Source organism: Photinus pyralis, unplaced genomic scaffold, assembly GCF_008802855.1.
Source record: "Photinus pyralis isolate 1611_PpyrPB1 unplaced genomic scaffold, Ppyr1.3 Ppyr1.4_LG8, whole genome shotgun sequence".
Classification (NCBI taxonomy): Eukaryota; Metazoa; Arthropoda; class Insecta; order Coleoptera; family Lampyridae; genus Photinus; species Photinus pyralis.
In genome coordinates, this window is record NW_022170819.1 from 26,960,901 (window position 1) to 26,972,543 (window position 11,643).

The 11,643-nt window shown below is 37.4% G+C and overlaps 4 protein-coding genes across 6 annotated transcripts; all 4 read right to left on the reverse strand.

Annotated features, from left to right (window-relative positions):
• Positions 1 to 608: 608 nt before the first annotated feature.
• LOC116179608 (E3 ubiquitin-protein ligase RNF4-like) lies at positions 609 to 4,426 on the reverse strand. 3 transcript variants are annotated; one of them, XM_031499410.1, is made up of 8 exons: positions 4,273 to 4,426; positions 3,306 to 3,548; positions 3,108 to 3,257; positions 2,906 to 3,055; positions 1,351 to 1,553; positions 1,209 to 1,301; positions 906 to 1,158; positions 609 to 855 (listed from the first exon to the last, which is right to left on the reverse strand). In XM_031499410.1, exons 2-8 carry the CDS (start codon positions 3,324 to 3,326, stop codon positions 661 to 663), a joined length of 1,065 nt encoding a protein of 354 aa, XP_031355270.1. In that variant the 5' UTR covers positions 3,327 to 3,548; positions 4,273 to 4,426; the 3' UTR covers positions 609 to 660. The 3 variants fall into 3 exon arrangements, with proteins under 3 accessions (XP_031355270.1, XP_031355269.1, XP_031355271.1); XM_031499409.1 differs by lacking the exon at positions 4,273 to 4,426 and adding an exon at positions 3,613 to 3,713; XM_031499411.1 differs by lacking the exon at positions 4,273 to 4,426 and adding an exon at positions 3,600 to 3,618.
• A 1,102-nt stretch (positions 4,427 to 5,528) lies between these two features.
• LOC116178759 (cation-dependent mannose-6-phosphate receptor-like) lies at positions 5,529 to 6,638 on the reverse strand. The gene is made up of 5 exons (XM_031498347.1): positions 6,248 to 6,638; positions 6,100 to 6,200; positions 5,972 to 6,050; positions 5,719 to 5,925; positions 5,529 to 5,667 (listed from the first exon to the last, which is right to left on the reverse strand). Exons 1-5 carry the CDS (start codon positions 6,542 to 6,544, stop codon positions 5,593 to 5,595), a joined length of 759 nt encoding a protein of 252 aa, XP_031354207.1. The 5' UTR covers positions 6,545 to 6,638; the 3' UTR covers positions 5,529 to 5,592.
• Positions 6,639 to 7,127: 489 nt separating this feature from the next.
• Positions 7,128 to 9,024, reverse strand: LOC116178758 (short-chain specific acyl-CoA dehydrogenase, mitochondrial-like). The gene is made up of 7 exons (XM_031498346.1): positions 8,717 to 9,024; positions 8,454 to 8,602; positions 8,149 to 8,404; positions 7,949 to 8,101; positions 7,767 to 7,904; positions 7,547 to 7,716; positions 7,128 to 7,502 (listed from the first exon to the last, which is right to left on the reverse strand). Exons 1-7 carry the CDS (start codon positions 8,751 to 8,753, stop codon positions 7,194 to 7,196), a joined length of 1,212 nt encoding a protein of 403 aa, XP_031354206.1. The 5' UTR covers positions 8,754 to 9,024; the 3' UTR covers positions 7,128 to 7,193.
• Positions 9,025 to 10,095: 1,071 nt separating this feature from the next.
• LOC116178002 (ribokinase-like) lies at positions 10,096 to 11,536 on the reverse strand. The gene is made up of 5 exons (XM_031497228.1): positions 11,290 to 11,536; positions 11,105 to 11,237; positions 10,765 to 11,049; positions 10,591 to 10,718; positions 10,096 to 10,544 (listed from the first exon to the last, which is right to left on the reverse strand). The coding sequence occupies exons 1-5, from the start codon at positions 11,340 to 11,342 to the stop codon at positions 10,205 to 10,207; spliced, it is 939 nt and encodes a 312-aa protein (XP_031353088.1). The 5' UTR covers positions 11,343 to 11,536; the 3' UTR covers positions 10,096 to 10,204.
• Between the last annotated feature and the right edge of the window lie 107 nt (positions 11,537 to 11,643).

Genomic DNA, 11,643 nt, shown 5'->3' on the forward strand with positions numbered 1-11,643 from the left:
CTCTACTTTATGATACTCTCAAGATCGTTCTAAAAACAAAATATGTAGCAATTTATTACAATTCAATTAGTGTTACCTGCTAAAGATAATGTGCGAATTGCCACACGCTTTAAACTTCTTCGTGTTCCAGGTTCTAAAGCGCAACCAGAAAAATGACGTTCACAAACCAAAAACGTTTGTGTAAATTTCTTCCACATTATATTCTAAACCAATTCTATAAAAACTTCGGGCTCCATTTTTGGGAAACGTCTTCACAATTTGTCACACAACATTTACGTTTTCGATTTGTAGATGCATAATTCATTGTAATAATGAATAGTAATTATACTTAAAGCACAATAAGCCGTCAATCAAAATTCAACTGTCATAATGGCGACACGTACTAAAGTCACTAGATTTAGTAACTTTAACAAGCACGCTAACTATGCGCCATCTATTGAATGTTCTCCAAACTAATTATATTTGTACTCAGTTGTTCCCGTTTACGTTTCCCTTCTAAGTTTTTTGTTCTGGGCAATATACCAAAAGGTTGAATTGTAGGGACCACCCCTAGTACAGTAATAATAATAATAAAGGAATCGAATTTATGTGATTCAATTTAACTTAACTCAGTTGTAATATTGAAGTATAATAACAATTAATTTTGATACAGATTAAAAATTATAACAAACAATACAACCGATGGATTTTACTTTGCGTTAATTTTGTGCGACAGATCGGGCATAATTTTGATATTTTAACAGCCTCTCGAATACAACTCGTGCAGAATACATGCCCACATGTGGTCGCACTAATATCTTTGTTTGCCAGTTCCTCAACACAGATGGGGCACTCACGCGCATTTCGTTGTATGCTCTAAATTACATTCGATTACCGAACATTAATGACTCCTTAATTTAGCATACCTTCCCGTCCTTATTTACAGTTGAAATGTTGTTCTCACTAGGCTGATCCGTCAAATCAATAGTTTGTCGATTTTGAGTAGACTTATTATCGACGGCATCGTTTACTTCAACAACAGAATCATCTATTGGAATAGGTTCTGGTGAACTTTCCCCTACTAAAATTACAGAATGATCAAAATCCATTTCTTCGTCGTGATCTACGGTAATCGCATTTGACAACGCATCCGAAGCGGCGAGCCTGTTTTCTTGTAGCCTAAAAAAAAAGGAGTCACTACCACGGCATAAGTTATCATTACGAGTCACCTCTGATAGCGTTCCTCAACTTCGGCAACAATTGAATTGCCCGTCTCTCCAAGCAGATGATTTACGTACTCCATTATATTCTGTTCACTTTGCCTAATGCAAAAATATAAATACACCAGAAAGCTGAACTCGTTAGTCTTACGTATGTGTTTCATTTGTACCCGGAGTAGCGACACTGATGTCACTAATGTCAAGAGAATTATTGCCAACGTGCGTCTCCTGCGTTTTCGCTTTTACCGGTCTGCTTAAAGGAGTTGAGGTGGTTAAGTCATTACGGGGAATTTCTCGCAATGGTGATTGGTGACCAACACCTGCGTTCATCAAAAATGGAAATGACGCTTCAGTCTAAAGCAAGTAAAAAATGTGTAAGTACTTTAGATGATCAAATTTCTACATGTAGAAGTACAGGGTGGTCCAAATTGGACACTTTCTTATAGTACGAGTCTTTATTTTAAGATAGAAAAAATGGACCTCTCTGGCAGAAACAGAATCTCTACTCTACTTTTTCCTTGATTTTGTTAATCCCCCATAACATAACAAACCTTTTTTAGAGTCCTTTTTTATATAGAATGCATAATGTAAAAAATTTTTTCTACAAAAAATCTTAATACATTTTTGCTCTAAAATAATTTGGGGAGCCAATAATCCCTATGTTGCATTACACAAGTCGCCACCCTGTATATTTTGAAGTTTTTTAAGAGCGTAAAATTTTCGAAATTTTAATGTATCACTTGTTATAGTTGTGTGAGAATACCTATCGGACAAACTTACCATTTGTATTCTCGCACGATTAGCCTTTTACTAATCTGAGAAACTCACGGCCGATTCCAGGAAAGCGAATTATAAGCAAAATCCTAGATTATTTGCCAAATTTGAGTTTAAACAAGAATTTTTACATTTGATTGGCTGCCTACAATATAAAGCCAATCAAATGTCTTAATACCGGATTAAACAATAATCCTGGATTATTTTTTTTTGTGCAACTGGCCATCAGTCACTTTGATCAACTATTTAAACAAAATTATAATTTTAGCGCCTGACATAATCGTATTCGGTATGAATACGAAATTTATCATGAAAACTCTTATCTAGGTCGTAATTTGGACTCGATCAAACATTTACAGACAAATCAAATTTATTTAACAGAATCAATCAGTAAGCCTGAAATAAACATACGCACTCAGGGTCAGAATACCCATACCACGTTAAGAGCAATCGATTTTGTGTCCATAAGAAAGTGTCCAATTTGGACCACCCTGTACATGTAAAGAACACTATGTATTTTTACACCTATACTTTCATTTTAAGAAGGTAGCGGTAAAAAACATGAAGATTTGACCTTCAGTGTGATTGGTTAAAACACAAGTCAGTATTACGCTGATACATAAGACGAGTAGCGAATTTTGCAAGGTGGTAGCTGGTAGTTTCTGTTGGCATCTAAACTATTGAAGTGTCATTAATTGTTAATGTCAAAGATTGATTCGTGTTTGCAGTGCTAGATATTTCTACTTTACAATAATTTGGTGCAGTTTTATATTTTTCCTGTGTGTGCTTATCTTCAAACCCAGCGCCATCTACTACCTTCTTATAATGAATGAAGTATAGACTGAAAGTCTGGATCTATTGTATTAATTGTTGCAAAATTCTAAATTTTAATAATATTGAACGAATTGTTCAAAGCCAAGAAATGGTCTTACCATAGCACGAACTCGGGCCAGATCTAATTCTCTCTTACGCGAAATGTTATCATTGTCAAAATTACAACACAAGCATCGTTTCACACCGTAAGAGGTACACGTTGTACCGACTTTTCCTTTTCCATAGGTGTTTTTCCGCTTTTTCGCAGCCTGAAAATTTTGTCACGATTATAAACAAAATTACAAAAAAAAGAACACGTACAGGCTGTATCTTCTGCGTTTTTCTGTTGTTGGGTTTCGATTTATTCTTGCATGGTACAGTTTTCTCAGGCACGACAACACCCACCTCGCTGAAAATTTTTACACGATCTGCGATACTGCTCAGTTCTTCTAAGGATAATTTACCATATCGCTAAACAAGGTAATGTTAGGATGTGACAGTCGGGGATCATTTAGTTACCGCATTAGCTATTTTTGGCATTTCAATTGTCTTTTCTATGTCCACCGAGTCTGGAACGACCTCGGGAACAACAGAAGTAGATGCCGATGCTGTTGATACTTGTATATCTTTCTTGCCAGAGTCCGGCACAATTGCCTTTGGAGGCGGGGAGGTTTTCACAATGTCCTTTGCTATTGTGTGCCGTAGGAATGAGTAGTCTTTACCCAGCACCCGTTCAATGCTGCTGTCGCTATCCGAATCAGACTACAAAGAGGTTTAGTAGAGATTACCACCGTATGAATGTAAAAACCATACACTTAACACTAACCATATTCAATTAAAATCGGGTCAAAAAAATTATTCAAACCAAAAACAAAAAATTCCCGTCACTTATCCACAGATAACTTCACTTCTATTTTTCAGTGTGAAGTGGCTCAATGACGGTCCAGTAACCAGGGTTACCAAACATTAGGAGCACAATGAATTAGTTAAGGGGGGGGGGGTAGTTTGAAAGTGGAGCCCATGTATTACATTATTATTATTATGTATTACATCCTTGTGGCAAAAGCCCACAATTCGTCTCTGACAATATCACTCAAACCACCCCACTTTCAAAATTAATTAAAAACGCTGGCAGAGAGAGTGAGAGAGCGGTTCAGTTTTAGCCATATGCATGAGTGTGACTGAATTCCACGAACATTTAAGTCAAAGAAAAAGAAAAGGAATTATCTGGTGGTCTATTCAGCAATTATGAAGACAACGAATTGTCCAAGAATTATCCATGCCACATACTTTCTTTCATTCTTTAGTTCAGATATTATAGGAGTTAAATAATTGTCGAAAATCATTCTTTGAAGAAGGAATTAAATCAAAACGCAAAATTACTTAGTGTTCCCATATGGTGAAGAAAATCCCGAAAACTTAACTTCGGTTTTGATTAATTTAAACAGTCCTTGCAAAAAAGATAATCAAACAATAAGAAACTTACCGGAAAGCTTTAAATATGCGCAATTCCACACAAAAAAACACATATAACAGTTAAATAAATGAAGCGAGGTACCACTTTAACCAACAGTTACGCCGTCAGGTAAATATATGCATGGGTGTAATCAATCGCTATCAACGGACAGTATACGATTAAATGTAAAAGGTCATTCCATGTGTAAACCTACACGTAAATTTTTGATTAGGATTCTGAAAGGTAAAATTTGATTCTTTGCGCATTTCCCCAAAAGACGGTTCGTCAAATACCGCGGAACAACTTTTTTAGCGCATTTTTTAAGAAATAATTAAATGTGCTACTGTTTGCGTTTCGTCCGTCCATCTGTCGGCAGAGCACCTCGGTGAGATCCTACGGGGTCATTGGATTTGACCCATTTTTAACAGGTTTCTTACATGGTGTATATTATAAGTAGGTGAAATATGTACAAAAGTTTGAACGGAACCAAGCGGTTGGCAGTTATCGTGTTCACGGACAGACAGACGGACACCATCGACTCCCCTACAACGCTTGTATAGTTTTGCTCTGCGCTTAATAATTTGCTATATGCTTATGGATCGATTGAAAAATGAATGTTTCTTCTAAAAGATTATAGTAGCAGAATGAAGAGCCGCCAGAAAAATTACTACGCTATACCACCGATATATTAAAGAGACAATTCACAGTAGAGAATATTAGCTATTTATTATACATTGTGGCGCAGGTAGAACGCACCATAGGGAAACGGCAATGTATTTTTTCGCAAAGGATCCATGAGGCAGCTGTGCAATTAGGGTTCAACGTCAGTCATTGACAAAAAAAGATCACCAAATAGGTAAATCCTGCAGCATACGCAACCAACATGATTAGCGTTCCATTTGAAATAAGAAAGACAGATCTCATTAGTATGCACAATCATTTGTTTCACTTCATCTACCCTTGCGGTTAAAGTACACTTAAATCTCTAGGGGTGGAAATACGCTGTTTGTGTGCATCTCAGGGAAGGGGAAATAAATTATTGTTTCTTTGTTTCACTTCATCTACCCTTGCGGTTAAAGTACACTTAAGTCTCTAGGGGTGGAAATACGCTCTTTGTGTGCATCTCAGGGAAGGGGAAATAAATTATTGTTTCATACTCTTGTGAAACACTCCGTCATTCATATTCGAGAGTGCAAATATCCCCCCTCCCCGCCAATTCTCTAAATTTAACTCATTTCCCCCTGTTAAGCCAAGTGAACAAAGTGGATACCTCCTAATTTCCCACAATTAGAAACTCAAAACTTTATTAAAACAAAAGAAAAACTACAAATTAACAAAGAAAGCAACAGACTAAATTCTATCGTACGTTTCAGCACTTGACACCACCATAGGGTTACACCCGCCCAATAAAAATATGGTCCCATCCTGCAATAAACTTTATCATGCATTCCGTTTGTTATTGAACCGAAAGTTTACCTTAACTAGACCGGGTATGCTACTCCAAAAGTCCAGGTTTGGAATCATTTCCGTTCCCCTAGCCCCTCTTAAGCAGTGCAATATAAATGCACCGCCTAAAAGATACACCCCGAAAATGGTACAGAACAGTATAAGTATCGTGGATCCTATACTTAAACCAGGATGACCCATTTGTATACATGCGGATGATGAAAATAACAGCAGATTCTAAAATACTGTTCTTTACACGAAAGCGATTAAATAAAACACTTACATTTTTGGAGGAAAATATTAGATATGCGCTCGGATAATCAGGTGTACATTGTAGTAGAATGGAGGTTTCCACATTTTCGCTGAAATTACTTTTTATAGTAAACAATTTTTCATATTACCAACACATACTGTGAGAAATGTAGCGTCTTTGGAAAATCGTTTAAAAACTTGCCTTCAGTTGCAAGTCCCAAATTGGTTAAGTTAGAATTACTCGCATTATACAAGCATAGCTGTAAGAAGTGAAATCGGAAACAAAAATGGAAGAGATGCTACTTACAGATGCACCGGTAAGGCAATGATTGTTCGCAATAGGTGCCTTTGGTAAGTATGTTTCAGGGATAAATTGCACATCTCGGCAGGGAAAGAAGAAGTAAGTCAAGTTCAAACTTGAGGTACTAAAAAACGTATTATTCTTGTTCAGTTTCGTTAAGTCAATGTGTTTGTTATCGTTCAACTCGCACTGGCACGGACTGGATTCCACGCAGCTGTTATCATCTGCAGAGTTTATGCTGTTAGCTAGAAGTAGACATAAAAGGGAAGGTATTAATGTATTTTTATGTAGTGGGTTAGCCATCACTGAACAGTAACTACATAATTATGTCAGAATGAACGATAAGGAATTTTTGAATAAAGAAATTTGAGGTTAGTTTCAATGTCAAATTCAATTGTCATCTGCGTCTCCCATACCACATCAAATTTGAAGTACAGTACAGTGGTTCTAAACAGGAACTAGTTTAAGTTTATGCAATTGTACGATCAGTAAAATGTTCCTAGCTGCTGCGATAGTAAATAATTTGTATTTATGCCAGGTAGAGGAAGACTTAATTTAAGAAAACAACCCTTTAGAATTTCATAGAAAGGTATTACAATGTGGATTTCACAGAAAAGAATCGAAAATAGTTGTAGACATACCAGTACAATATACAAATAATTCTACCTACCTTGCAGAACCACAAATCATATTACAAATTAGATCAGCTCCTGCTCCCAATGTGGAATAACATATAATTGTTTAAAGCCGACTCGCGTTTCTGTCCGTTTACTACAGTATACTTCAGCTGTCCTTTAGTGTGTACGTAATGCGCTTAAATTTTATTTTGAAAGGTCGATTTAGTAAACCAAAAGTTTCAATTAATGTTAACAAGAAATTTAAATCATTTAAGTTGTAACACTTTATTGGCCCTTCGATCAGTTACCTCCCCCACCGTTAAAAAAGTTTCAATTTAGTGTAATTTGTAATCCTTCAAAATAGATTGAGCAATAATCAATCTGTGAATATCGCTAATTCCTCCATATATCTCTGTAACCCTGGCATCTCTATAATGACGCTCTGCAGACATATCTTTAATATATCCAACACCGCCAAGAATTTGTATTGCATTGTGTGTAATGAATGTAGCCGCTTCGCCGGCTACCAGTTTTGCAATCGAGGTTTCTCTAGTAGACTTTTTCGACTTTTCGCGTAGATACGCCGCATTCCACACCAAAAGTCTTGCTGCTTCTAGGCGAGCGGCCATATCGGCAATTCGAATCTACAAAACACTGATTATATGTTTCATAGCTAAATATACCTCACCTGAACGGCTTGATATTTACTAATGGAATGTCCAAAACATTTTCTTACGCCGGCGTATTGTACTGCAAGCTCTAAGGCTGCTTGACTGATACCTACAGCTTGAGATGCAATTCCGACACGTGCTTCATCAAATTGGGCCATTGCAATTTTGAAACCTTCTCCAACATTCCCTAAAACAAGCTGTAATTATACTCTAAATTAAGGAAGAGAGGCCCATCACCTAACACGTTCTTCTTTGGTATCTTCACATCTTTCAGATGAAAAGTGCAAGTAGAAGTGGCACGAATACCCAACTTATCTTCAATTTTGGTAATAGACAAGTTTTGAATTGGAAGTGGTACCAGAAATGCAGTAATACCTACAAAACCCACAGTGGCGTTGATGCGACTTGTAAGTACCAACCTTTGTGTTTTAGATGCTTATCAACAGTAGCAAATATAATGGCAGCTTTGCCCTGCACGCCACTAGTTACCCACGATTTGACACCATTCAGAATATAATGATCCCCTTCTAAACGCGCAGTAGTTAAGATATTGGCAGCATCAGACCCCGCCTCTACGACATTAACGTGAAAACCACGCCTCCTCGAGTACTCAATTCACCTGGTTCACTTAAAGCAAAGCATCCGACGTTGCACAAGAAAGGCTTCAAAAACTCTTCCTTTTGTTCTTCGGTGCCGTAATTTGAGATAGCGTTCATGTACAAAAAATTATGTATCGACACAAACGCCCCGGTACCTCCACAACACCGTGAGATCTCTTCGACCGCTAATGCTGTACTAAGTTTATCTAAACCTAAACCGCCCCACTGCTTTGGGACGTTAATCCCCAACAGACCCATCTCACTCATCCCGGCTACCTAAATTTGTATCGTATGAAATGCCTATAAAATAAAGACGTTGGTTCACCTGGTCCGTAGGGAATTTGCAATCTCTGTCGAGCTCGGCCGCGATCGGTTTTAAGTGAGTCTCTGCGAAGTTCCGGCATGCTTCTTTAAATTTCACTTGTTGCTGCGTCAGGTCTGTATTAAAAAATCGACGGAACGTTTTGGAGGAGGCTAAAATTAACATGTTGAGGTACGCTGATGGGTTTACAGTTTGAGGGTCACACGCTTACGATAAATGCGCGCTTTGTTTTGAGGTTACAGTTACATTTGCCATTTACAACTCACCCTTTGATAATAATTTTCTTAAGGAAGACGTAGCCATTGGCACAAACTTTGCGATTTTCTCACACTAATGATTTTATGAAACAGGCTTAGGAGCAAACATTCATGCTTATCACCGTTTCTATGTAGAAATGGTAGGACGTTCACATTTAAAGTAACCTTGAGGTGCCACAATACACAAACGAGATACCAAAAAGATAGCACTCAGCACTGCACTGTCAACCCAATAATTTTTTAGCGCATTTTTTAAGAATTAAAAAAAAGTACCAAGTACTGCCCTTCTTTCACTCCTCTTATCAAAATACGGGGGGAGGGGGAAGGAAGAGTGGAACTAGTTTTATCCTTCATGGTACTCTAATTAACGGTCTCAACGAAAAGAATTAATTTCTACCAACCATAGCCCTCCTCCTCGACCTTTTATCCGTGATCGAGTATATTCCCTTATACCTCAAGAATGGATTGTCGGAAGAGGTACTCACAAAGGGCGATTGAGACATCTGCAAGAAATATATGCATTGGTGATGGCAAAACAAAAGCTATTTCAGTTAAAAAAATGTGCTTTATCTGCACAAGAGTTGTGCACAATTTATAATTGTTTTTGCTATTTGCGGTCAATTCAAAATTGTTCAGGATGGATGATAATTAATGCATCAATTTGGTAGATAATCTCCTATAAGATGTTCCACAGGGTAATATAGTAGGACAACTGCTATTTTAAAAATGAATTATAAGTGCACACTAAATATTTAATGAAGGTCACAACTTCACCAGATCCCTTGGGCGATGTTGCATTTTTTTTTAAATAACGCAGAAATTTAATCAAAAATTCACACCAAAAGTGCAGTGGTAGCCTTAATAGCTGACTGATAACAAGTATTTAGCAAAAACTATAGCAATAAAATCCAAAAAAGTGGAAGAGATGAAATCCCACTTGACAAGCAATGCTAAAAATTTATGCTTAACACCTAAACACATTAAACAAAACATCGACGTTATTTATATAGCAACGATACTTGAATGGCTTTTGTTTATAAACCATGGTTATGTTTTAATAATGTTAAAAGATGTAACCTTATGGACTTATGTAGCTGGCACTACAAATAACAAAAGGTTCACCATATCAAAAACCTATTCTTGAAGGGTAGCACAATAGACCAAAAGGTCACAGTGTAAGAACGACTGCAGTCATTGCATCATGTTTCATAGCAACCTTATCAAACACAAAAGAGAGCAAGATACAAACAATACCTACAACCAATAGAACCCTTAGTACACTAAACTGTGAGGGAAGATATACAAGCAGAAGGAAATTCAAAGCAAGTACTTAAGACATCTAGAAAAGTAAACAGTGTGGCAAGCAAAGATACAGACAAAACGAGAAGGAAGACCAAGATTAGACTTTTTTTATAATAAATAATTCAGAAGTTCGGTCAAAATGTAATTCACACAACAATAAAGTTAAGTACAAACAACACAAAATATAACTACTGGTCATGCACCCAAATATGAATTGAAGTACTGTTTGAGAATTTCTGGACCTGCAAAACTGGATTGGGTACCTAGTCTTGTAACACTATCGGCAGCGACATAATTTGAAATTTCAACACATTTCTCTAAACTGATATCATTGCGATTGGCCAATAGGTATGCCAAAGTACCAATAAAGCTATCTCCAGCGCCTGTCGAATCCGTACACTGCACGGCCCTACTAGGAACATGTATTGGATCAGGCGATTTCTTAGATGCCAGGCAGCTCCCCTGAGAACCCATCGTTAGTACTACAGTATTGCAACCCTTCCCTAATAGAATTTTGATTGCGACTTTCGCATCACTGAAATAATTCTGTCATAAACACCATTTCAGTTTCATCTCGTTACCTCAGATTGCGAACAGGTACACCGGCAAAAATTGAAGCCTCATGCTCGTTGACACAAAATATTGTCGGTAATGAAAATAAACGATCGTCGCATTTGGAAACGGCAGGTGCACCATTTAAGATGGAAATCTGTAAAAGTAATCGAAATATTGTTCCTAGTTTGCATTTATCGTACCCCTTTGCACAGCTCCAAAGTTTTAACAGCAACCTCCCACTTTGTTTCCAATTGACACAATACCACAGCAGCCTCCGTGATTATCTCCTTTGCATTTTCGACGTCTGCTTCGTTCAAGTATGAATTTGCACCAGCAATGATAACAATTTGATTAGCACCAGACTCATCCACATTGATTTGAGCAATTCCGCTCGAGACATTAGCCGAAATCTTCACAAAACTGCTGTCCACATTGAGATCTTTCAGATTTGTAACGTATTGCCCGCCCCAAGTATCATCACCGAGCTGAAATGTTACTCTACGGCTTCATTAATGCGTAAGATAATCGTAAAGGACTTACTCGAGCTACTAATGCAGTTTTTCCTCCCAGTTTTGCAGCGGCGACGCATTGATTGCCGCCTTTTCCGCCGAATGCTGTTTTAAATTGGGTACCGTGGATCGTTTCTCCCTCCTTGGGCAGGCGTGGGCAATAACTGATGAAAAAATATGTTTTGGAACACACAGACTGGGAGTTAAGGTAGATACCTGGTGAAGTCGATCATGCAAGAACCCACGACAACGATATTGGCCGAAGCCATTATTCCTTAAGTAATTAAGACTAATTAAGTAACACGTCTGTTTGTCGAGTTGATAACCGACAATTTGGATGGGATATTAAAAATAGAAATTAAAATATTCATGTTATCACAAGGTTATCATTTAAATGAGTGCTCTATTTTGAAAGTGTCTAATGGCCCATTCTGTGTCTACAGTCGGGATTGCTACTGTTCTAGTATACAGGGACAATGATAAAATTAGGCCTCAACAGAACTTTTCTTTAGATGACCAGAAAAAAACAATGGACCGAATTGAAAATAAGCATTGTGTTTGTAAGGGAAA